At 30.4% G+C, this 27,688-nt stretch overlaps 1 protein-coding gene and 1 pseudogene across 3 annotated transcripts; one reads left to right on the forward strand and one right to left on the reverse strand.

Moving 5' to 3' along the window:
• Positions 1-124: 124 nt before the first annotated feature.
• Positions 125-26,108, reverse strand: LOC111038978 (annotated as a pseudogene).
• On the forward strand, positions 22,500-27,536 carry LOC111038979 (coiled-coil domain-containing protein 12). 3 transcript variants are annotated; one of them, XM_022322257.1, is made up of 4 exons: positions 22,500-22,660; positions 26,400-26,556; positions 26,611-26,749; positions 27,312-27,536. In XM_022322257.1, the coding sequence occupies exons 2-4, from the start codon at positions 26,405-26,407 to the stop codon at positions 27,516-27,518; spliced, it is 498 nt and encodes a 165-aa protein (XP_022177949.1). In that variant the 5' UTR covers positions 22,500-22,660; positions 26,400-26,404; the 3' UTR covers positions 27,519-27,536. The 3 variants fall into 3 exon arrangements, with proteins under 3 accessions (XP_022177949.1, XP_022177950.1, XP_022177951.1); XM_022322258.1 differs by lacking the exon at positions 22,500-22,660 and adding an exon at positions 26,202-26,288; XM_022322259.1 differs by lacking the exon at positions 22,500-22,660 and adding an exon at positions 26,204-26,262.
• The last annotated feature ends 152 nt before the right edge of the window (positions 27,537-27,688 follow it).

Here is a 27,688-nt window from a genome sequence, read left to right on the forward strand (position 1 = left end):
TTTAATTCATGTATAATTTTAATTTCTGCATGAGTCTTGAATGACTATATGGATTTGTCAAAACTAGAAATACATATTTACCTACACAAAAATGATTAACTACGAAACCAATCCTTGACATAAAATAGATACCTTACTGTAACTGTATTTACAGGATACTGCATGTGTCATTGTACACAGTACTACATTTCTAAAACATTTAACATATAATCACTTTATGTACAAAAACTCGGTATAGTCAATTTTTATCAGCTGGATATTTATGAGCTCCCCCATTCCAAAAAAAAAACAACAAATCAAAAGTTAAAGCAATTACAATTCGATGAGGGAGAAATCAGACAAATCGTATTCACTTTTCCTGTAGCAACGGCTGTAACATTGTGTGGCGCTGTTCAGTCCATTTTAGAAGTAGTCTGTCCAATTCTTTTTTGTTGTAGTAAAACACCAATTCTTTTGGTTTGACGCCTCTAAACACATCAACAACACTAGGCTTGAGGTTATAAAAAAACAAAGCCTGTCCCCTGTCCGAGAAATCTTTAGTTAGCATTTCGATGACCTTGGCTGCTGTGAAATCAGCTCCATACACGTGAGAACAGTCGATGACCACCGGCATATCCCGTTTGAGACTGTGTTTTGTAACCAGGTTACGGACGTAATCGGCCGAAGGAAATACCAAACACCTGTCCGGGGTCAGCATCAGATACTTGTAACCGGCGCGAGTCTTGTACTCCTGTATGGATATTTTGGGTCTAGCCGCGTGGTACAAAATCGAAGTTAGGTTCAGCCCTATGCCGAACAGGACGCCAATCTCTAAGGGCAAGAACAGGCACGCGAAAAAGGTGAACATGCCCGGGATCAGATCGCTTTTCTTCGAACGGTAAATCGGTTTGACGACTCTCACTTCCACCATGAACACCACTGCCGTTATGATGACCGCTGCTAGACAAGTCTTGGGTATGTAATAGAAATATGGTGTCAAAAACAGCAGAGCCACGATGACCAGGATCGAGGTGTACAACCCTCCCAGGGGAGTTCGCACTCCACTGGCGTTGTTCACAGCACTCCTGCTAAACGACCCCGACCCCGGAAAACTTTGCACGAACGAATTTCCGATGTTGCACAGGCCAATGGCCAACAGTTCTTGCGTCGCGTCCACGGTCTTGCCATTGGCGAACGCCTTGCAAATGGATATGTTCTCCAGCAGACCAATCAACGGCAAAACGACCACGTTCGACTTCATCGTGGACATTATGTCGAAGAAGCCAATGGTCTCGTTGTCCCGCTGCATTGTGAACTGGGGCAGACGGAATTCCGGGAGACCCGCCGGAATCGTACCGATTATCTTGTACGGCAATGCGAACGACTCGTCTTGGGCACTTATGAACAGGTAGCTCATGACGGTGCAGCTGATGACGATTATGGAATTCCTGATCGATCCTATCAGCCAGAAGCTCTTGTTGGCGTATTTCTGAACGCAGCTCTGTTGTTCCGGGTCCGCGGGGCCGATGCGGACTTCGGCGATGACCCGCAACACCAACAGAAGCACAATGCACCCGACCCCGATGACCGTGTCGCCGTAGCTAATCGTGTCGATGTCCCTGTAAAGGGAACACATCATTTCCCACAGACTGGACCCGGTGCCGTGCACACCGATCAGGTCCTTTATCTGGGACGCGATGATCAACAGGGCCACGGCGGACGTGAAACCCGACGACACGGGACCGGACACGAAGTCGATGATTATGCCCAGGCCGCAGACGCCCATGGCCAGCTGGATGACGCCGGTGAGGAAGCACAGCAGGGTGGCGTACTCTGGACCGTAGCCGTGCAGCGTGCTGTATGTCATCAGCGACACGATGGCCGTCGGTCCCATGGGCACGTCCTTGCAGCTGCCCACGAACGTGTAGATGAACGTGCCCAGAAACGAACCGTAAAGACCGTACTGGGGTGGCAGACCGGCCAAACCGGCGTACGCCATCGACTGCGGTATGACCGTCAACCCGACGGTCACGCCCGACATTATGTCGCCAAGTCCGTCTTGGACCGAGTAACGCGGCAACCAGTTCAATATCGGCACCCTGCGTCGCACGTTCTTCATGGCCACTGTCCATCTGAGTTTCTGCTTCACACACAGACAAATTCCCTGCACCGCTTCCACGGTGCTCGTTTTCCGACCGGAAACGATTTCTTCTACGAGTATGAAGTCGTCGCTGCCCAACGAACACTTATATGTATCGTCGTGACTGTTCATCGAAGAGTTGGTATCTCTGTCCGGCATGGCTGATGGGTTCAATCAATGCCCACAATTTGTTCTGAAAAAAAATTTACGACATAATAAAACAATTTGTATTTATATCCTTATTATTTGTATTTCTTATAGACTATATATAAGATAAGATGCGTGATGGCGATGTGTCAAGAGTACGTACACCCGATACTCAACTCACTACTCCTAACCAATATGCTACTCCTAATATACCTACACCTGATATTACAGGTTCAGAGAAAATACTAAAACTAATATTTTTATTTTAAAGTTGATGCGCCGTATACGAGTATGCCGACAATAACCTGTTAATTTTTACAGTTTTTTTTCAAATGAAGTTTCAAGGTTTTTGATCGAAAATCTTTTTTGTGTATAGTACTTACGTATGAGGAATATTATGTTGTCACTTGTCGTTGCCCGTTGGTAATGTGATTATACATCATAGAGTAATTATTACTCCTGATTTATATAATTTTATTGACAAAATCAAAATGACAACGGTCCTCAGCCAAATACAAATAATAATTATTAAGATAATAAAGTATGCATAGTCGTTCATATAATATTAATATAAATGTATATCTACCTCATAGGTAGATGAGCTAGGTTAAATAAATATTTTACACATATATTTTTGATGATTATAATGTATGATGTAAGCATTTATTGAATTAAAAGGTATTCTTGTCGTATGCGGTCTATATTTTAAGAAACGTCAAATCATAATTCATAATGTAGAAATTAATGATAAATATTTTTTGATAATTATTTTTATAAATAATTATAATATTATGTTATATTATACAAGTAAGCAATGTTAGTAATGTAAAATAAATTTATTGTAATTAAAATTCGATAATTAGATAATAGAGTCAGATTTATACATTTGTGTATTATTGAATGATGTTTTACCAGATAATATCTAATTAAATAATAAATACACATATATTATTATTTTTACATTTATGTATTTATTAATATTTTAATTTTAATATGAAAATAGACCTCGAATGAAAACATGTAGACATCGTATACAAAAATCTCCATAATTTATGTAATTATTATATATACATATTAAGACCTAACAAATGAAAATGAATAATTGGTACAAGTCAAACGTGGGAAAAAATATGAAAATTAAATAACTAAATAATATAAATTAATTATTTAAATGATTTAAGATTTACTAATGTTTGAAAATTCCCAAAAATAATACTTTAAAAAGTTTTTAAGGTTCAAATTAATTTACTCAAAAAAATATTGATATTATGAAAAACTGTAAAAAATAAACTACTTGAAATAAATAAACGGGTTTTTTAAACTTACAAATAAGACAATTATAAATTTAATAAAAATATATTACAATTTTATATTTTCAGAGTTGAAAAATAAAAAATAAAAAAGTTATACTATAGGTACTTGTAGAGCAAAATTTTAGTACCAGTTATAGAACAAAAGTTATTTCATTTGTCAGGTCTTTCTGTTACACCTTGTATATAGCTGAGTATCTAGTCACTACTATTACTTATTAGGCACTACTTTTTTGAACTTTGAACATTGATCGACTTTTGGTAGCATGCAATAATCAGACATTAAGTACTTTTATTATTATTATTAAATATTGTTTTTGAATAAATAGTAAATTCGATTTTTTAATTTTTTATTCGAAGACCTGGTAACTACAATTATAGAATTTTTTTTTATAAACATTTTTAAAAATATTATTGTATAGTATTTAAAACACAGACTTTCTTTAATCGGACTATTTTACTGCCGACTTTTTATGCTTCAAACTTTTCACCATGATTTCATCAAACACTTTATAAAGTTTTTTTTCCAAGCATTAAATGTCAAGTGCTGCTACAAACGAATATTAGTTACACCGAATACTAATTTAATTTAAAATTACCTATTTAATATTAATGCTAGTATAAAAGTCACGCATAAAAGCCCAAATTTAAAAGTATAAATCAAAATCCTATAGAACAATTATTAGGTACCTATCTTATATTTAATTATAGTTAGAAATTAGAAAAAAATAATTTTAAAAGTTATAAGTCAAGCGTTTATTGGTATTGTCTATCGAGGAAATATATAAGTCAATAATTGTTTAATAGCCGATACCTGTGTAATCTAGGAAGAGTAATTTGAGCTTAATACTGTAAGTCTTAAATTATATGCATGCGTTTTGAATTATACCGTCTGTTGTTGTTTGAACATTGAACATCACTCTTTTTTATCCATATGGCCAATACTTGATTTATTTTTAGAAGTTACAAATTTAATCTACACAATTTAAGAATAATCTATAACCTATACTTAACATTTTTATTACCCAGGTAAAATAGATTTTCTCATATTACAACTTATTATTAAGGTACAACACTTCAACACTAGCAAATAATTAAATATTTTCAAAGATTTGAAGCTATATACTTACACAGATATTAATTTCATGGGTATGTAACAATGCCCCGTAAAGAACAAAAGGATTGACAAAAATAAAACTATTAAATATTAATAGGTATACATTATACATATACAATGTACCTATATAAATATATTAGTTTGAATACAATGAAAACAATAAATGTACAGTCATGACGTGTTTGCAGGTATACATTGCAGGGTACCTACATCTTCACTATTACAATATATTCAGCATTCAGCCATAATTAAAAAGAGATAGGTATATAGACCCCATGTCGAAATGTCACCGGTGTAGAAATGTGTGAATGTGTTGATTGTTATTAGTTGTGACTTGTGGATATATAAATTAGGTAGGTATAAGTACTTACTTAGGCACTGTTAGGCTACTTGTCATTAGATAATTTTAAACTTTTTTTCATAAAAATATATAAATTGTATTTATATTTTATACTCATTCATTGCGTTAACATAGGAATCTTGCAATATTATTAATAAAAATAATAATACCCATATGGTACCTTTTAGGTTTAAAATATATTTTAGTAACATTTTAATTGTATTTGTAGGAGGTATTTAAAAGGCGGCATACTACTTGCGTCTTAAATATTATATATTTTACAGGTATTAAATCAACCGGTAACTTGCGTGTTGAGTCCAATTTTGTTGACACAACTCGCCTAGAAGTATTTTTTCTTACCTGCTAGCCATAGCCTACATAGGCCCATAACCTAGTTGCGTCTGTAAAACGCGACGCATGTTACCAGTTTAATTTACTAATGAACCGGACGATAAAATATGTTTATACAGTATTTATAGTTTATACACACTTAATATAGGTGGTTAATATTGGAGGTAATATTTTGGTGTGTTAGCGTGATAAAATAAAATACGTGGCGTACAGTTGTCATCAAAAATAATTTACGAGCCCAATTTATAGCACTGAATGGTCAGCTGAATTACTGAATGATTCAAAATACCAATGACCTATTAACCCTATTAACTCTATTAACCCTACCTGCAGATATCTAATTTAATAGATATCTGATATCTTATATTATAGTATATTATGACCGGGCAGATTAACACAAAATTTTTTATAAGGTTCTATAAATTGTTCGCAGTACCTACTATGTCACATTTCACAGTGTTCGTTTCAATACGATTTAAAATGGAAAATATGTTTTCCACCGTGTTTGTTGACTTTAAAATTGCGATTCATAAAGCTGTATGTACTAATATGTACTGTATTATTAGAAGCGTAAATAAAAGATTGTCGTTTCCATGTATAAATTAAAATCCATATAAACTATTAGGTACTTGAAGTCTTGAAAGGTAGGTACTATAATAAAAAAAACAGTAACATGCGTTTTTGAGATAACTCTTCCTACGGGTTATTTTTACCCAATTATGAATTTCTATGATATTGTTGAAAAGTTAAGAATTGAACTTTTGCAATAAAAGACTACCTATTCAAAATTTAAACTTGAAATAAACTATAATTGCTTGATAATTTTAACTTTTTTTTACAAAATATTTTTGACATTACATTGTTATTTACAAACCCGGGGGTAGTCACTGAGCAGTTTGGTAGGTATTAACTCTCAAGTGTACCCTGACATTGAGTAAGTCACTGTAATACATATGTTGAATTTTAATTCAATAATAAATCGTTGCATACATAAAACAATTCTGAATCTAAGTGAGAAGACCAGGCCTCAAGATACTGGTGCGTATCGCATATTATGCATCTATGCCATCTTTACCGTACTTTATAATTTTCTGAACATGTTTTAACTTCAAAATATTTTGGCTTTTTTTGAACTATTTATAGACAGTTGAAATTTACGACCCTGAGTGGAGACTAAAGATAGTTTATTAGCAAATATTTCTGAAGTCCAAGTATATTTTATTTGTAATTTATTTTACAAATACAGTACAGGTACATTGGACTAATTTTTGTCAAAAATCGAATATATTATATAGGTACCTAATAATACATAAGGATAATAATCTAGAAATCATAAATTAATACCGCCATACAGTTATTATACTGTGTGAATAGTTCATATACTAAATGGCTTAAAATTAATGTAAAATATATTTTGAAAATTGTTAGATACCTATGGTAAATATCAATAGGTATGTAATATTAAAAAGTTTCTAGTACCTGCCCACAAATAAAATTACAGTTAAATAACTAAAATTGTTATTTTTCGTTTAAATATTACCTGAAATGTCGATAGAAAGTAAAAACAAATTATATTATTATTATTATTATTATTATTTATTGGTTATTACTTATTATTTATTATTATTATTACAATACGGGATGAACCCATTAGATATAAGTATATACAATTAGTAGGTAGGTACAGGAAAATCTCTTTTGATAAAGTAAACAGACCAGATCCAATTTGCTACCAGAAACCTACCTTAAAGTGGAAGATCTGATTTTTTTCTACTATATAAAAAAAATATCTTCAGATCCGGATAACAAAACAACATAACATTATTAATCGTCCACTTAAGCTTCCAAAGACCAAAATTATTATCTTTTTTACCAACTAAACTCAACAAACAAGTTAAAAAAAAATGTAACTTTCTTAAAAATTGATATTTTAATATTGTCCATGGTTGATACTAGGTAGATAATTATAATTTACCTGTCCCATAAGCAATATCCATATAATAGGTACCTATAGATACGTATTGATATATATATAATATAGGTATATACCACAAGCGACGATTATTACTTTCTAGCTACACAATGATTAACTTTCTCGATACGAATCAAATGTTTAATGAAAAGCCCGCTGCATAGGTAGTGCATGAATTATTGTGTATGAATTCCAAATACAATCACAAATAGTTTATAATATGTTAATATACACGTTTTATTTTTTGGTTTCAAGAGTATTTTTAATAAAAGCATGTTATATAGGCTATAGATAACAGCTAAAGCGTAAGGAGTCTCAATGAATTTTTTTTTATTAATAAAAGTATTTCAAATATTACAAAACTCATAATAATTTGTATGAATATTCATAAGTTAAAAGTAAAAATAATTTGGTTATCCAAAGACCTAAACATTTTTTAGTTCACTGCATATGAAAACATTTATAGATACATAGACATAAATACTTACAACATATATATACTTCTACAATACCTAGTATATTAATAAATATTTTTTATCAATTAATAAAAATACTTAGATTCAGATAATTGTTGCATATTCATGACATATTGCTATCACAATAAATGCGTATGAATAAAGTCATACAAAATACTAAAATGTTTATTATTATTTATAAATAGACTACCTGTATCTATACTTTTTACATAGGTATACCGTGTGTCCACGAAAACAGGATACACAGAAAAAGTGAAGTTGTTGCGCCTGCACTAAATACAAGAGTTGATCCAATGGTTTAGTCTCATGTCCCGCTAACACAATTCAAAAATATGTATAGGGCACTAAACAATATTAGTTGGTACCTAACTGAGTTTTACTGAGTTTATATCTAATGTACCCGGTTTTGTGGACAAACGGTATACATATACACCTTAAATAAATGTTTATTTCAATTGTTTTTACTATTTTTTCTGTTTAACTGCAGAATAACTAATGTTCAATATATTTTGAGTCTTACTGTGTTCCAATGAAAAATGTCTTTAAAAAGTATATACTTATATTAATAAATATAGTACATATAGAAAGTCCAATAAAAAAAAAACAATACACATGAATTAATAATTATAATTTATGAACTAGACAGGATCAATAATTATTTAAGTAAAATATATATTTAAATAAAAATATATCGCTTTATTCTATTCTAAATTTTTATAAGTAGAAACTATATACTGATATGATTTTTCATATTTGGTATACTACATTCGTACATTTATGTATAATGAATTATGCACTATTCGGAAACAACTTATTAGCATTTTTAATACTTACAGTTTATAGATTGAATACTGCAGTCACACGAAATGTCAAAATGTACATGAATTTGTAAAAATTAAACTTATTTAAATAATTATATCTGAGTATTTAATTTAATTTCTTCTCAGTTCTCAGATTAGATAGCAATAAAAAAAACTTCGATAAACATACAAACATATGTGTGAATGTGTTAATATTCTCCTTCGTAATTTTGTTTTCTACGAAAAAACAAATTATGTTTTGTAAGTTTTATTTGAATCAACTGAATGATGAAACATGTAAAGGCATTATATTAACGACTCAACCATAAACAATTTTAACTGCACACAAAGTGTTTTACATACCTACTGTAGGAGTAGGATACTAGGATATCAATTCAATTATAATAAATATAATAAATAAACAATAATATAGTATAATAATAATAATAATAATAATAATAATAATGTAATAAATTTATATAATAGCTATCAAAATATATGTAAGTAGGCACTTTATTTTGTCCATGCCATTTTATAATAATTACACTCCCCAATAATTTTTAAAGGTTTATGTAATATAAATAAGGGCTAGGATTTAAATGCATTGGGTTGTTTTTTTTTATCAACTTCTGTTTACTGCCGTTGTTCCTCAAATAACGTCATGCTGAAGCAAATGTAAGTCTTATAATATATTTTAGCAGTGGTGCAAGACGCAAGTTGGCAAAATAAAATAAAATAAAATAAGATATTATATTTATCCAAAAAATACCCTTGTATTTAATTTACCATAGGTATTAACACAGATTATATTAATTATATTTATTTTATTATATTATTAATATAATCTGTGGTATTCATTTAATTTATATCTTATCTTAATTATCATAATGTACTCCTTCTACTGCCACAGTAGATTAGATTTAATATTAAAGATTATTTTACAGCTTCACTACCTACAGTAAAATTAGCATCTGTTTTGGTCAAAGCCGTCATGAATTGCGCTTTGAGTGTTGTTTGTTAATTTTGACTTTTATCTTTAAAAATGCCAGGACTACAAAGTATCAGTGGAAAACTTCAACAATACATATATGATGAAGAATTTTCGAATATAGTTTAAACGAATAGTTTTTAAGACTTAAAGAAAAACACTATTTTTGAGTAGGTATTTCTTACCGACTAGTTGTAAGTACCAAAGTTTCATATTTTTAGTCACTTATTTTTGCAAAAGGTATTCTTAATAAACCAAATGCATAGGTAATTGACCAAATTGTACTGCATATAAATCCTAGCCTTAATAATATCTATAATACCTACAATTTTTTTATTTATAATTTATTACCTACTGATTTAATTTGAAATTTAAAAACAAATACATTTAGTATATAATTCTTACAAATAATACCTAATTAATAAGCATGATTAATTATAAATAGGGCCAGGAACTTGATGCATTTGAATCTTTTTTCTTATGCTAACATTAGAGGTTCATCCTTATAAAAATTTGACTTATGTCACACAGAATTCAATAAAAAAATTGATTTTGAATTTTTTCGTTGAAAGCTAATTTTTTTTATCAATTTTGGTGCATTTATGCATTTTTCTTCTTTTTGTAGGTATATTTTTATTGTTTAGGTTTAAAGTTCAAACCATAATTTTACATAAAGCCGGCAGTACATACATATGAAAATATACTTCATTTAAATACTTTAATTGACCAATATAACATATTTAATGCTAAGAAAACATTTATAATTTAATATATAGGTATTTTCCAAGTAGGTAATTGAACTTCCTCTACTTTTTACAGTTTAATTAGTAAAAAAAGAAAAACAAGAAAAAGAAAAACCGAAAAAAAAGAATATTTGTTTTAAGCAAGATAAATTTTCTTAAAGTATTATATTAATGTGATACTTTTAATTTAAGTCAAATATTAATGTTTATGTCATTTTTTTAAATAAAATAAAATGATGTTGAACATAATTTTTTTAGATCATTAGAATTTTTAAACATATTTATGTAATTTAATGCATTTTTTCAACATTTTTTGGTCATCAAGTTCCGGGGAATACTTAACATCCATTATAATTTACTTGAATTCATTATTGTAGAAAAATAATAAGAATAAAATAAATAAATTACTTACTTGCACAAAAAACTCCGATATAAGGTATATAACTGAAAATATAGCTACGAGCCCATTCAAACGTCTTCTCTGAACATCTTCTGAGTGCACTTTATTCATACGTTGAACATGAAGCTACTCTCCCTTCCATTTTCTATAAGATAGGAATCCGTCAAGTCCAGTGTGGCTAGGTCGGAGATATAACCTATAGCAATTTTAAAATAAATTTGATCACTAAAAGTGACATTATTAAAAACTCATTAGCATAATATAATAGCGTAGGCGCATACATTTTATTATAGTTTATGAATTTTACCTCCTATGAAATGCTTACATACAACAATTTTATTAAGAAATGAAGGCGCAGAAAAACAAGGAATTTAAATAAATAAGATTATAATAAAATAAACTAATATGATTAACTAAAAACAATCCAATTCAAAAAAATGTGTATCAATTTTTAACATATAATTATGTTTTAATAATTTTGGTTAAAAATCCCCGAATATCTTCGACTTCCAAAATATATTCTCACCTCAATAAAAAATATTATAATTCCCATATTATTATCTTTCCTTAACCACGTGACTTTGTGTAATGTAATTTTTTATTTTTGTGTATAATTTATATTTTCCAAATTTTTTTCAACCCAATAATTTCAATGTCAAAACTAATTAGGAATTGTTAAACATGGTATAAATTGTAAAAACATTAAATCTGTGAAACAATGTTAAAGCTTTTTTTTACTAATTAAGTGTTTGTTATGTAAATACGCAATAGTATTATATCGTAATACAGTAAAACAGTTATATATCTTAAGTTTTATTTTTAGCAATTAAATGACCTAATGTTCTTTTTATTAGGTACATATAATTTAATAATAAAATATATGAATACGTACCGATCTTGGCGTACGCGCGTATACATAATAATTATATAAATATTTGGGATTTTCATTTTCAGAATTAAATTTTTTATCCATCAAACAAAATATTATTTTATTAAAAACTGTTTTTTCTATTCCGCAAAATGTATAATATTTATAAATATTAATAGCAATGCAAGTTTTATAAATATACAATAAAAAATAACGTTTCAGCAAAATATAGGTATTGACTTGACTTTCATTGGAAAGGTTAAATTATGACTTCGTCACGATGAATAATATTATTTTATGATTTGGCTGTACGTCAAAAGAAATATAACTATATTTTAAGATAATATTTTTGAAATTACTGTAGATATACAGTATACGCTATACAGTATGCACAAGATACTTAAACTTTTTACGTAATTTATTTAATATGACAAATAATCAAAAAATATATCAACAAAATATAATAACAGAGCTTCATCTATTTTATAAATGTAGAGACATATAAAGAGCCATAAGACTATAAACATATTACATTTATGTATGCACACACGACTCGAGTAAATTTAAAAATAATATTACATATTTATAAATAGCAAACGTATTTTCCATTTAGTTATGGTAGGTACTACATATTTTAGCTTTTGGGATGGATCACAAAAGCGATTAAAATTAAATTTAAAATTAATGAGTAATTATTTTATTATAAAAATAATTCTTTAAGCATGTGTTAGATTATTGAAAAAACTTTAAAACAATTTGGCAGTCAATATTTTTCAATCTATCATATTATTTACCTGCATAAGAAAAAAAGAAATTGAGATGATGTTATTTTTTAAAATTTCAAAACTAATGTATCGACTTAGAAGTTCATAGTATAATATTGGGTTTTTCAACTTCATTATGCAATTATAACAAATTAGCAAACCAGAATTTTTTTTGTAAAGAATAAATTAACAGTATTGTATTAACCTACAGACAGCAAGTCTTACAGTGTTGAGATAAAATTATAATATTTGCTAGTATATACCTAATGTTTTATTACATATTATTATTATTTTACATTTATGCTATTTTTTCTATGTCATCATAGTCATTGTTTATAAAACAAATACCTACGATGTCAACATGTCTACTAAGTCACTAAGTATGAAGAACTTTTCATAATCTCACATAAATTGTCAAGGTTAACTCTGAAAATAAATCAGTAAATACCCTCAAAGAAACCCCATTATTCTATAGGCTAAACACAATTATATGTATACAATATATTAATATGTGGCTATGGTATATAATGTATATAATAACTAATAAGTATTATAAGTGTATTGTGTATGGAATAAATAAGTTTCCGCATACAAAAGATATTATAGTAGCTAGGTATAATAACAGCTAACAAGAGTAGAACGACTCATATTATATAGTTATAAATACATCAGACTCCAAACCATAAAAACTTTAAAAAAATTAACTGTCTTTAAATAAATTTATTTTAGTTTTTCAATAAAAATAATGTATAACTTTAAAAAAAATTTTTTTACAATTTATACACATAAATTAAAAATAATGTACAAACGTATTGAAAAAAAAAATATTTAACAAACATAAACATTAAACGACATTAAGTTAATAAGTCAGAAACTTGTAAACTATTATTGAAATTGAAGTTTTCGGTTCTGAGTTGAACGATAAATATATTAATTTTACGATTATTTGTGTTTATTTTCTGTCTGTCTTATATCACCTTTTATACAGGGCAATATAAATGCTTCGATATTAATGTATAGTCAGTTTCTGGTATAGTAAAATTGATTAAGTTTGAACTTTGAGAATCAAAAGTAAAAAACTCCATGTACTTTTCAAAACAACAGAGAAAAAAAAATAAGGCCCAAAATAGCCCCCCTTTTTTATCCCTTTGGCATCGATACACATGTAAATTAAAATAGCCCCCTCCCCAAATTTATAACTCGAATTGCGCCTATGTGTCCGTCGGAACGAATTTTGTCGTCTGATGCAGTGACGTAGGGATATATACAGACATCACGTTTCTACGTCCGAAAACAATAGCAGACGAAAAACAGGGGAGACTTTTCAAGTTTTCGATCCCGGCGTGTATATTGCAGGCACACATAGTCATGTGTGTGTGTGTGTGTATGTGTGTATGTGTGTATATTTAATTAAATTAAGGTTTTCATGTGAACTTATAAATATTTATTGTTTATCATTTATTTTGGGGTAGAAATGAAGAAAAGAAAGTGGAAATGGAATTTGAGAAGTACATAGACGATACTTATGTAGTGTTTCACAATTCAAGTGATGTCGACTTTACGTTGAGTATTAATTATGTTTCTGAATATATTATCCCGCAATCAATTTTCTAATCCACAGATATTTCGGCATTTAGCCGATTTTCGTACTTACAGTATTCCAGCATTTCCTATTACGGGGAACTGTATACTGTTTTGACATTTTCTACATTATCTAACATGGACTCTATTTTAGACATTAAAAAGAATCTTTATTCTTATAAACTTTAAAAGTTCTCAAGAAAATTAAAACATAAATACTTAAGTAGGTATACCTATATGCCTATATATAACAATACAAGAATATTATACTTCCATAATACATCACGAGCTTGGTTCTTCTCAAAGTGATTATAGTCATTACTTCATTAGTGAGTGACATTTATGCCTTATGCGTAGAAAAGTAAAAAGTAGATTATGAGTTACGACTAAAAACCAGATTTATACGAATTTTAAATTTTCAAATATGCATGCAAACATGTACTAAAAAAGTCTAAATATGCAAGAAAAAGATGCGAAGATTATTTTATTTTTTTATTTTTTAAACGGTATATACAATCTGTTCCTTAGGAACAATAAGAATATGAGATAAATGATAAACAATACATGAAAAAAACTTGATGGGAGGGGTCACCCAGTGGTAACACTGCCCTTACTTGAAATACTTGGTGATTTTATATTTTATATATTATATATTATACATACATATTTTTATTTTTATTTAATTATTATTATTTTTTTTTATTTTTATTTTTTTTTTTTTTGATATTTGCTATTTTAGATTACTCGTTGAGGAGATCACGACACCATTTCCTTTTTAGCCTCCTGGGAGGGTTGCCAGGAATTGTGAAGGTGGCGAGGTTTGAAATGAGGGGATTTGTATGAGAAGGGAGTTTTGAGTGGAATCGCTTGTAAAATGTTACTGCTTCTTCGTGGACTGTTTTAATTTTTAGATCGGTGTGTAGAGTTAGATTTGAGATATATGGAGGGGAATTTGTGATTTTGCGAAGGATGTTGTTTTGGAAGGTTTGAATTTTGTTAGTATTAGATTTTTTGGCATTGCCCCAGAGCTGAAGACCATAGGTCCATATAGGTTTAAATAAGGATTTGTAAATTAAGAGTTTAGTATTTAATGTAGTGTGTTTGTTATTGGATATTAGAGTTTTGAGGATACGGAGTCGTGCATTTAAGGCGAGCCTTTTTATTTTAATGTGTTGTGACCATGTGAGACGACGGTCAATTGTCAGACCTAAGTATTTAGCCGATTGAGATGAAGGGATTTGAATATTGTCTAGAGACACCCCAGGACAAGGAAGAAGACGAAGTGTAAAAGTTGTATGAAGTGATTTAGATTGATTTACTTTGATACGCCATTTTTTATACCAATCAGCCATGAGATCAAGGTGGAGTTGGAGATTGAGTGAAGCTATGTGAGGATTGTCATGGATTGAAATAATAGCCTTGTCATCAGCAAATTCTGCCACGGTTGTGAGCGGAGAGGTGGGTTGATCGGCAGCGTAGAGATTGAATAAGGAAGGAGAAAGGATGCCCCCCTGAGGAACACCTGCACTAATCTTTGCTAAGCCGGAAAAAGATGTACCAACTCTGACCTGGAAGTAACGATCCGTGAGATAGGATTTGATTAGTAAATAATAGGTTGGATGTAACAGGGGCTTAATTTTGTATAGCAGTCCTTCATGCCATACCCTGTCGAAAGCTTGAGATATATCCAAGAAGACGCATGAGCAATAACTTTTTTTTTCAAGGGAGAATGAGATAGCGTCGACTAGTCTGTGCAGTTGGTGTATTGAGGAGTGAGCGGAACGAAAACCAAATTGAGTATTAGGCAAAATAGAACTGGAGGAAATGTAAGGAAGAATTCTTTTGAGAATTAATCTTTCTAATATTTTGCTGAAGAAGGGGAGGAGACTTATTGGTCGGTAGGAGGAAGATATGTCAGGAGGCTTATTAGGTTTCGGAACTAGAATTGTTACAGAGAATTTCCAAAGCATAGGAAAATATGACAATCTTAGACACGCATTATATATAACTGTGAGAAGAACAATGGCTCTTTTGGGGAGGGACCTGGCCACTTCCGCAGTTATCAGGTCAAACCCCGGAGATTTTTTGAGACTTTGCTTTTGAATTGTAAATTTAACGTCGCTAGGAGAGAAATGCTTAACTGCGGGAGAGGTAGAAAGGGGGATATCAAGATAACGTTTTACTATGTCTGTGTGTAAAGGTATTTGTATATCCGGGTGAGGCGTGAAGGTTTCAGTTAGGTGTTCTTTAAACAGTTCAGCTTTTTCAACATCGGTTGATGCAAATCCACCATGAGGATTAATTATGGGAACGAGCGGAGGTTTGTATTTTAGTAAATTTTTTGAAGCTGTCCAGAGACTACCATTGTTAGGTGATAAGTTGGAGAGATGGTTAACAAAGGATTGGTTTTTATGTTTAGCAAGTATTTTTTTCAGCGAGTTTGATAGGTTGTTATAGATGCTTTTGTGGGATGGAAGGCGTGAACGTTGGTATGCGGCCCTTGCTCTGCGTTTGTTTGTTATGAGGATACGAATATATTCGGGAACTGGAGGAGCAGAATTTGGATACTGTATTTTAGTAGGACCAGATGCCCATGCTGCCTGTTGGATTACATTAGTTAGGTTGTTTATGGCTAGATCAATTTCTTGGGGGGTTTTGAGACTAACTTTTAGTTTAATGTTCTGATCTACCAAGTTATGGAATTTAAGTCTATCAGTTGAATGGAGAAAGAGTTTTGGAAGAGAAGGCCGGATTGGTGGACAGGCGCTGACAGTCAGGAGTACTGCAGAGTGATCTGAACAGGGTTCCAAGAGATTGGTAGCCGCACAGAATAGATTGTGAGGTGTGTTGGAAACAAATATGTCTAGTATGTCGGGTTTTTTGCGTAAGGAGGTGGGCCAATATGTTGGTCCAGGGGGCGCGAGGATTTTGTAGCCCTTGAGATTTATATAATTGTAGAGAACAATACCTCTTGGGTTGTTTGTACGACATCCCCAACTCTGGTGTTTGGCATTGTAGTCACCACCTATGATGAAGTTTTGACTAATAGTGCTAAAGTAATCTATATAATTTTGAATATTGATATTATGTCTCGGAGGGGAATATATTGCTGCTAAAGTTGTTGGTATGTTGTTGAGGTGGAGTAAGATAGCACAAGACTGTAAATGAGGATGACAAAAATTTGGAAGAGATTGAAAAGACAAGGAGGATTTAATATAAATTGCAGCACCTCCATGAGCAGAGTTATCTGGGTGATTTGTTTTTAGGAGATGATAACCAGGTATAGCGATGTGAGAGTATTTTGTGAAATGCGTTTCGGATATCAAGGCAATATCGATACGCTTTTCCTGGAGTACTAACTGGAGTTCATTTGAGTGATTTTTAAGACCATTTGAGTTGAAAAGAAGGATGAGGAGGGAGTTGCTTGTGTATGAAGACATTAATTTTTATCCAAAAGTTTTGAGATAACTTGGGTAAGTAGGGCGATTAGTGGATTTATTAGTAATTTGAACTCGTCAAGGAACTTGTTTATATCTGATACAGGAGGAGAGATTATGTTATTAGAGTAAGAACCGGATGTGGCTTGAGCGTAGGTTTGGGACGACTCTGGTGGGTGTGTTGAGGGGGTTACCACTGGATGACTAACCTGTACATTATTCTTATGACTAATATTATCCGATAGGAAATTGCTCCTTTTTGGTTTGTTGCGTTGTTGTAGATCTTTGAAAACTGAGCAGCCTTTATAACTTGAGGGGTGATCACCGGAGCAGAGGGCACATTTTGGAGCAGCATCTCGTGGATTTGGACAGGCCGATGAAGAGTGGAGGGCACCGCAGCGGACACAACGAGCTGGATAGCCGCAGTACGATTTAGTATGACCATAATCCTGACAGTTGGTACACTGGCTTATAGTTTTTGATTTGTATGGTTCTTCCAGATGCGAAAAAAATTCAATTTTTATTACATTTTATATTTGATTTTAATTTTGCAGTGATAATTATTTATTAGTTTTATAGACATTTGTATAGACAAAAAGTTAGATGTATAATAAACAAATATGTAATACAATAATGTAATTTGTTAAATTGTAATTTAATTTTTAATCATTGATACATTGTAAAAAATAATGCAAAACATGCACTAACGTCAGAATATGTAAAAATATGCACTATACAATTTTGATATTTAATTAATCAAGTAATGATTTGTGGACACTCATTGACTGCATGTATATGATGTTGAAAATAGTAACATTCATTTTATGTAAAATCCTATCTTTAGTTATGACACTCTAATACAGTAATACTCTATGGTATCTAGCTGAACCTATTGACGAAAATTGTTTGTAAATCAGTCGAAATGTATTTTGCATATAACATAAGCTTCATCAATTATAGGTTTTTTATATTGCATATAAATGTCTTAATTATAGCTGATCCTTCACGGCGTTTGGCCGTGCAGCTAATAATTATATAAATGTATAAACTACATATTATGGGTTTAGTATTTATGAATAATGCTGGTGGATTTGTCCTGTCTTAAACTCCGTTAAATGATAAATGAAATCTAATTAACTACACATATTATGTTAAACACATTGATTTAGGTAATTTTGATCAATGATATAAAATACAGCCAATACAGGTCTAAGATGATATCCAATTATAATAACTATTTTATTTCTGTAACCATATGCTATATGCAATAGCAACCATATACAAACAAAAATTTATTTATATTTTTGGGCCAACTAATCCCTGTGTGAGGGCCTCTCTTTCAAATGCAAAATTTAAAAATTAGCTTTGATCTTCAAAAAGATCTTTGACTATAGGTAGGATTACTGATTAGTGAATAGTAATTACAAATTATCCAATACATTGTATTAAGTTACTTAGTAATTCATCTTCAAGCCTATTTTTTTCACTTATCTCTATACTATAATATGCTCATCAAAAAAATACCAAATAGAAGTATTAAAAAACTCAAAATATAAGTTTAGAGTTAGCAATCTTTACCTATTTCATTTTAACTCAATAAATGACCTTAGAATAACAATTTTTATCAATTTTTTTATAAATGTATGTGTTCAAAATTTTATTTTAACTTCATTATTAAAACTTTGTAGTAAAAATCCTTTTCAATTGATATTAAAAGAAACGTCTCTAATTTTTTGCTAAGAAAGACAATTTCTGAAGCGGTTAAGTACACGCCTATTCAAGTTTTGAAAAGTGGTTTCGCACCTCACATGCATACACACACACACACACACACACACACACACAACTATACACTTATACAGTACACATTGACGGACGCCATGGCAACTTGTTGCATGCATATCATTATCGATTCTGGTGAATGGAATGCCCAACGGCCAACAAAGTAATATATACAACTGACGACGCATTCATTGTTATTAACCATCAATTTGTATCTATACTTTACCACTATCTGTATGAAAACAAGACTATATTGCCCGAAAATAATAATAACGGTCCATTTTTTTGGCTACCAGCCCAATTTTACGCGATTGAGATTTTCTCTGTATAATATAGCTCGACGATTCCTTCCAGGTCTGGACGATAAACTTGGCTGTAGGTAGCTTATACACTGTACCCTCACAAACATTTAATTTTATTAAAATAGATTAATCGAAAAAGCACTGATCAACTGTTCTACATAATTTATATCAGCCTATTTTTCCACTGCATTATAGGAACGCTTATTCAATTTATCTAGACATCCACCACACGCACGTTTATAAGCGTTATAGAACACTTTAATACCTATGGTGGCTAGTTCTAAAGAAGTAGAGAGAAAGCTATAGATACGCAACTGCTGCATCATCTGCACTCAATCTTTATCTTCACGTGAACCATGTATGGTATTTGATACCATTGTGAATAAATAAATATTTATTCATTATTTAAAAGAAAATGCGTTACCTTCATACATTTTTCGTTTTAAAGTGTACATACCTACCTAATAAGTTTGAGTTAGTTTAAGGGCGAGTTACTTTATATATATATACACCCAGGACACCCTGCAGTATACATAAATAGACTAGGTGTCTAGTTGTAACTGATCGGCTTCGGTCCATTCAGAATAGTTAACCCAAGTGCAAACCAACTAAACTAAAAGTTTTACTTATATGGTCACAAGACAAAAGTACCTAGAAAAATGTTAATTTTATATAGAACCATGTGGCAGTGAATGTTATACTCAAAGCGGCAAGGTATAATTATTATTAAATTATAGCTAATAGTAGATATACATTTACGTACGTATAATATAGTGTCGTTGACCGCAGTACCTATAATATGCCAATATCCAATTGCTGTTTATAGTTTGGTGGATAATACATACGTATACAGTATACCTAGTTATCAAGAAATTAAGCCATATATTATAATATTAAATGTTACAAAATAAATATATACTCGTGTACTAGCTATTACATTTAGATAACTATTTATATTTTTAAATGCTTATTATTTTTTTTGAGCCGGAAAAGTTGCTCTGGTGTATAGTTAGTCTTGAATCTCGAGTATAACTTGTCATTTAGTGTATATTATAGGTCACAGTTATATATGAATTAAATGTGAATCACAGCATTCCTACGATAAACGATTTCTGATCACGGATACCCGTCTGTCGGGCTAGACATTTCAAATTATATTTTATATTTTATAAATTTATTTTGTTATTAGCTGTAGTACGGTATGTAAGTTTAACTAATTTTTGTATAAAGAAAATCGAGTGTATAATATAATAATCATTATGATATTGGTGTATTGATTGCTGTCATTGACTTCTAAGTTAATAGTTTAAACTTTAAATACCGACACACCATAGAACGGCGTGAATATGTTTGTGCTACAAATAGCTTAAAATGAATCCAAATACTATGTAATAATAATATGAGCTAAAAAGTAACGGACTAACTTGAAATTTTTTAATAACATCAAAATTATAGCCAGGCATTGAATGTTGATAGCACCATCGCTTTTGGCCTAAAACAAAACCCATGTTGGCAAAAAATTGTGTCCAATTAAGTAGAAAAAATAAATGTATAAGTACCCAGTACCCGTAAACCATAGCCCATAGGTATAGGTATAGTTTACTATATAGTACCTATAGCTACTAAGTGCTATGTATATGTCTATGATAGGCATATAATATATACTTTATACTTAATTGTCTCCATGTGGCTATGCAGACATGCAATATTCTACCACAATAAAAAGAGTTATAAATTATAATATAATACATTATAGGGAGGTACCTATTCTTTAGACATACTATGGTATATTCAATGGTTACGGTATTACCAATGCAGATATTTGTTTTAAATAGGTACCTATATAGGTAAATATATATACCTGTACAGTGAATACTTCCTTGTTTTAAATTTTAAATTAGTACTTGTAAATAAATATATATATTACAAATTTTTTATGAACTACCTCTGTTTTTCTATTTTCTTTTACCTTGGAGATGAATTATGAGGTAAATTGAAGACTCAATTGAACAAATTATGAATTTTTTAATTAAATTCCGAAAAAATGTAGCGATCTAGAATCTGGACCGGGACAACATAAAAAGATACAATTTGACACACTAAAGAAAACATTATCTAGATACAATAGATACCTACTATGTAGAGAATTAAGTATTAACAAATGTCCAAAACTCAAAAGATACAAGACACAAATGTATCTAAGATGCTATACCATTCCAGTCTTATAGCTACTTCATTTATTAATTACGGCTGGTGAATCACATAGAGATTACAATTAATTGGTATTTGATAGAAACCAATACCAAACGTTTTATAAACTATAATAATATAATATGGTATGATAATAATAAATAAAGACAATTAGAATCTATGTTGTAACCTACTAATACATAATTATACTAGTTTATCAAGTTGATATTGTAAGAGACAAGAGGCAATAATTATATATCTACCTGCTATATTATTATTACCGTTACAAGAAAGTTAATCAGGTAGGTAATTTACTAACAACTATAAAATAACCATTGTATATAGCGAACAAACAAATGTATATTAGATATAGTATGCCTAGGACGTATATATGTTTATAGTTTTATACTTTATATAAAGTTTTTTAAAAAAACCTAACTTACCAATATAGGACATTGATTTCTTTAAATATGTATCTAAGTATATTCGGAATACTATTCGCGGCCACAGTTTGTAGACCCAAATAATAAATAAAAGCCATAAAGTACCACTTCTCTTTCTCAAAAATAATAAAACGTAGAAACTTTAAATTTAAAATTAAAGCTGTGTTTTTATATTTTTTGGTTGCTACATTAACTACTTATAGGACCCTTGTTTTAAATTTTCAATCCTCAGCTATAAAAACGGAATATTATATACATTTTTACTACATTTTACCTACAAGAAAAATTGCAACTTTTCAAGATTTTGATGAATTTTAATAATATTTTAATTTCAAATATATTTTTAAAAAAATCAGTGCATGTGTATCTTTAATATTAAATTTTAACTGATCTTATAACAATTATAAATGTGGAACCTTGTATTAACGTCTCAAGCTTCTTTACCCAATGAAAATATTTGCATCGATGTTTACGGAAAAAAAACTAAAAAAAATTGAAAATGTCTACTAAACAATTGGTGGAAATTTAAGGTATCTATGGTTACTACTTTATTCGTTTTTGAGTTACAAAAGTTTTAAGTAGAAATTCCCATTTTTCCTTATTTTTTTTATTTTCAATATTTAAATAAATTCTGAGAATTTTAAATTTTTACCTCTAAAAAGTATAATCTATACTCCGCGGCACGAGAGAAAGAACCTGTTTCGCGCATGCAGACTGACGGCAGCTAGCGTTACTAGGCTAGGTAACTAGACTACTAGACGACGATATGTTAAATAAGTGGGGATGCGCGGAGTCGGTTGCAATTTGGTCAGGACACGGGTTCCTTCTCTCGTGGCGCGGAGTATAGATTCAATTTTTTATCAGAAGCCATCCTCAAAGTTAAAATTCGTGAATGTAGTAAAATCTATATTGCTATGTGTTATACGTGCCTAAGACATAGACGCACAAAAAATATAAAATTCACCGCATTGACACCCCATCATCCCTCCTCATTACTACGTCACTGCCTATACTTAATGTTTCGGGAGGAAGGTCGAGGGCATCAGAGTCAGGGTCACGCGCGCCTTGTCCGTCACGGTCCAAGGCCACCAAGGGTAGCACTATTTGCAGGTAACCCTCAGAGTAACGTATCTCTATGCCTGTTGAAATGCTGAAACAGCATCTTCGGCTTCTGGACCTCATTATAGATGGAGAAATCTATACAATGAATGACACCCATAAATATAGATGTCGTTTGCTCTGGGAGAGGCCACCCGCGTAAAAGGCATCAGCGATCAAGCCCTCAGATGTTGACTACATCACTTAGGTATATACTGCCATACTGGCTTCTATAATATCTCAAAACACTTAAGGTCCTACGGACGAGAGTTCCTCTCGAAATATTAGTCATTACTCACTACTAATTAAAGTAACAATTAATCACACTCGACGAACTCGGAAGTTCTACGGATTATTACGATATAAGAGTCTAGCCACATGCCAACTGACAATATAACTATACGTACCTACTACCTAGCTGTGATTTGTAAACTCCGCTATACCATCGATCTTGTTTCCACTTTTCAGCAAGCGCTATACCTACGCACCAAAAATGTATTTATATGCGATTCTCGTGATAAATGATAAACTTCCAAAATCCATTACTAAAAAATAAATAGAAAATAAATCCAACAGCCAAATTCTAACTCCACCATAACGTTTTCAGCTCACTGAACTATGTAATAGTATATGATTATAATATGAAAAAAATATAATAAAAAAATTGCAAGTAACAAAATATACCACACTATTAAGTACCACGATTCAAGATATTAAATGTATATCTTTAATTGTGCTGTATACATGATAAGAGTTCATTAAAGGTATTATATATTTTTTGTTTAGTAGACATATTATGATCAAATTATCGTTTTTAGAAATTGTAACTGAAAAGCGTTTGAAAAAATTATCAAAATTTTAAAATTAGAAAAGACTTACTTATAAAGAAAAATTAAATGTAATAAGTGCATGCACTTAAATGCATTTAAAAAAATTTAAAAGCCCCAGAAGGAGGAAAGATGATACTTAGGTAGTTAGGTATAGGGTTTTAACTTATATGTGCTCCTATTAAGGAGTCAATGACAGTTTTAAACTTTTAACTTATAACTAAAGACCAGACTTTGCATAAAATACATGTTGCTATTTTCAACGTCATATACATGCAGTCAATAATGAGTGTCCACAAATCATTACTTTATTGATTAAATATCAAAAATGTATAGTGCATATTTTTGCATATTCTAACGTTAGTGCATGTTTGATGTTCTGCATATTTTAACAAAAAACCGTACAAATATACGTCTAACGATCTAAAAAGGTGTTAAACAAAAAAAAACAGAATATAGGTACGTTTACATAATATTAATATCAAATATTTTATATCTCAAAGAATATTCGGACGTTATTTTTTCCATTTATTATATTTTTTAAATGTGTCAACATATTACATGTTATTACAAGTTTATAAATACAATTAAGAAGTTAATTCGGACGCTAAAAATAAGTTAGGTTATTATATTTCCAATCAACATACTTTATTAAATTGTTCGTACTTTTTTCCTATTTATATCAGTATATCACCAATGTATCTACTCTTTAATTTTAATAAAATATTTTTACAATATATCAATGATTGAAAATAAAATTACAATTTAACAAATTAGGTACATTATTGTGCTACATATTTGTTTATTATACATCTTTCTTTTTGTTTATGAACATTTTAATAAAACTAATAAATTATTATCACTGCAAAACTAAAATCAAATCTAAAATGTAATAAAATGAAATTATATTTTGCATCTTTTGCATCTTTTGACATTTTTTAGTGCATGTTTGCATGCATATTTGAAAATTGTATTGCATATAAATCCGGTCCTTACATGAATTGTAAAATTTACACAAATTAATTTTTTCCATGTTTTTGGTATAACTAGCAATAATGTAACAAATCAACAACCCCTTCAAATACTTGAACACGTCTTAATTCTTTGCTTGATAAAAAAAGTTGCATTTGTGCCTATTGGGTGCATCACATAGTCCATAGGGGCAAATATAGGGGTAATATAGTCGCAAATTTACAAAGTTTTCGGGGGGGACTCAATCCTCCCCACCCTTTTTGCGCCAATGGGCATGTGGCATGGATGGGTATTGCCAAGAATATATTTTGCCATGGCTAAATAACTAAAAACTTTTAACTAAAAAACTAAGTTATTTAGTCATGTATTTTGTACTATATTTTGATAAATACACCTTAGTTCTGTGCAGTGCTGTATCTAAGGGCCCCGAAATATCAAACTCACTATACCCGGTGGTACCCAAGCCATGACAATTATCCCAATACTATATTGTAGCCTCCTCCCAAAAAAATCCTGTCTATGGTAGTATGGTCACAGAATAGATTAAACTTATACTGGTTTGTGGCACTTAACTTGATATGATTTAAATAAATATTTAAATACACATGTCCGCGATCGTGACTAAATTGCCTAATAATGTTTGGTACTCATGTGTCATGTCGTATACGCGATCTACCAAACTTGTCTACCAAAAATAGTATTTAATTTCCGTATTATTTTTATCTTAAAATTTTTATCACAACGAAATAATCATATACAAAGATTATACAAGTATTATTTTTATAAAATACCTTAAACTAAAAATGTTGTTTTCATGTCTGAAAGAAAATTGTCAAATATTGTATCTAGGATGGATGAAGTGATCGCCACCACTCTTCTTTCAACTGGCTTTCGAGTAATGAAAGTGAAGCTCCGTTTACTTTTATACCTTTTATCTTTTCTTCACAATAAGCCAAAGACCCTCGATTGACTGAGTATGTGCTCCTGTACTTGGATCAATAAAATGTAATAATCTTAAAATCATAAATTATCTTAGCACCGCTCGGCGCTCGGAAAAACCGGTAGATGGCCTATAAGGTAGATCGCGTACGACATCACTACCTAATGTTTAAAGTGGCCACACTGTTTTCATAAATGTGATAACATTATCAGTACCATAACATTGAAATTTAAAACAAAAGTTCGCTATTTGTGAATCGTAAATGTGAAATTATGAAGTACTGAAATATTGGAATGTAATTTGGAAATCAAACCTACTACTGTAATAGTGTACTCCATGCTTTCTGAATATTTATATGCTCCTTTTTTAAACAATTTAGTATTTATTAAACTACTTAATTGAATAAATAAAACATATTATATTAAACTTTAGAAAGTATGGAAAATTCAGAAAATCAATCTATCAAAGTTGGATTGTTAGAAGAAGAAGCTCGAAAACGCAAAGAACGATTGGCAAATTTGAAAAAATCTTTAGAAAATAAAAATAATCAAAAAAACAATGAGGACAGTGTAGAGAAACCTTTACCAAAGTATGAAGTAAAAATTTAATATGATGTGTTGTACTTTAGAGTATTTTGTTCTAGGCCCAGATTTAAAAGTTATATCCCAGAAGATGAAGGGCTTAAGGCTGAACTTATACCTACTCCTCAACCAGGTGACATTGTTGCTGAAGTCGAGGACCAATTAAAGGCTGGAGAAACCGTTTTTACTGTTCAGGAATTGGTAAATTAATGCACCTTATTAAATACATTTTGATGGACAATCATAGTAAATAAAAGAAATTTATGATTAGATCTGATTAGATACAAATTATAATCACCTAAGGCAATGAATATGCTAAATGATTGATTGAACAACTGCTAAAATCCTTCATCCTAGTTTGAAAGATATAGGTAGACTTTATTTCTAAAGTTATTCAGTGAAGTGGCACAAATTTTAGAAGTGGGTAGATATTATCTCATATCCTATGACACTACTCGTGCAGTTATTATGAATATTATATTTTTATTATTGTTTTTGGGCTTACAGTTACTGCCTATTTTGCCTTCCTATTGATCCAGTTTTTGTAATATGTAATGTTTTTGTCAACAATTAGTCCAACCAAACAAATTAAGAATATAGAATATGTATAATAATGCTAATAATAACTAACTCTACTCTCAACTAACTTAAGAAATAGATGCTGATCTACAAGTCTCCTTTAGTCAAAACTGTTTTTGGTATATTCATATTATCATTGAATTAGATTAATTTTTGAACATGCATTTTCATATTATTATTTTAGGATTTAAACACATTAGCACCAAGAAAGCCAGATTGGGATTTGAAAAGAGACATAGAAAAAAGGATGACCAAACTCGAAAGGCGGACACAGAGAGCAATTGCTGAGCTAATACGGGATCGATTAAAAGGAGAACAGAATATAGATTTGGCAATGGCTGTAAATGAAGGTGCCAGAGCAAATGCTCAAATTGATAACGATGAAGAGTAGTGTTCTCTTATATTTTTTAATTTAATTATTTAATATAAAACTGAAAATAATCAATATAATTTACATGTATAAACAAAATAAATATAAATATAATTAAATCATTTTTTAAAATGAAATTTGTTAATTTCTCTGAGTTTCGAGGATTAGAATATTTTAATGGGTGTAGCTTA

The sequence above is a fragment of the Myzus persicae genome, unplaced genomic scaffold (assembly GCF_001856785.1).
Source record: "Myzus persicae strain clone G006 unplaced genomic scaffold, MPER_G0061.0, whole genome shotgun sequence".
NCBI classification, from domain to species: Eukaryota; Metazoa; Arthropoda; class Insecta; order Hemiptera; family Aphididae; genus Myzus; species Myzus persicae.

Excerpts from the sequence above, each read along its gene's own strand:
- LOC111038979 (XM_022322257.1), top strand. The coding sequence starts at position 26,405 with ATGGAAAATTCAGAAAATCAATCTATCAAAGTTGGATTGTTAGAAGAA. Across the intron at positions 26,557-26,610 it reads GTAGAGAAACCTTTACCAAA|GCCCAGATTTAAAAGTTATA; the intron begins GTATGAAGTAAA and ends ATTTTGTTCTAG. Across the intron at positions 26,750-27,311 it reads TTTTTACTGTTCAGGAATTG|GATTTAAACACATTAGCACC; the intron begins GTAAATTAATGC and ends TTATTATTTTAG.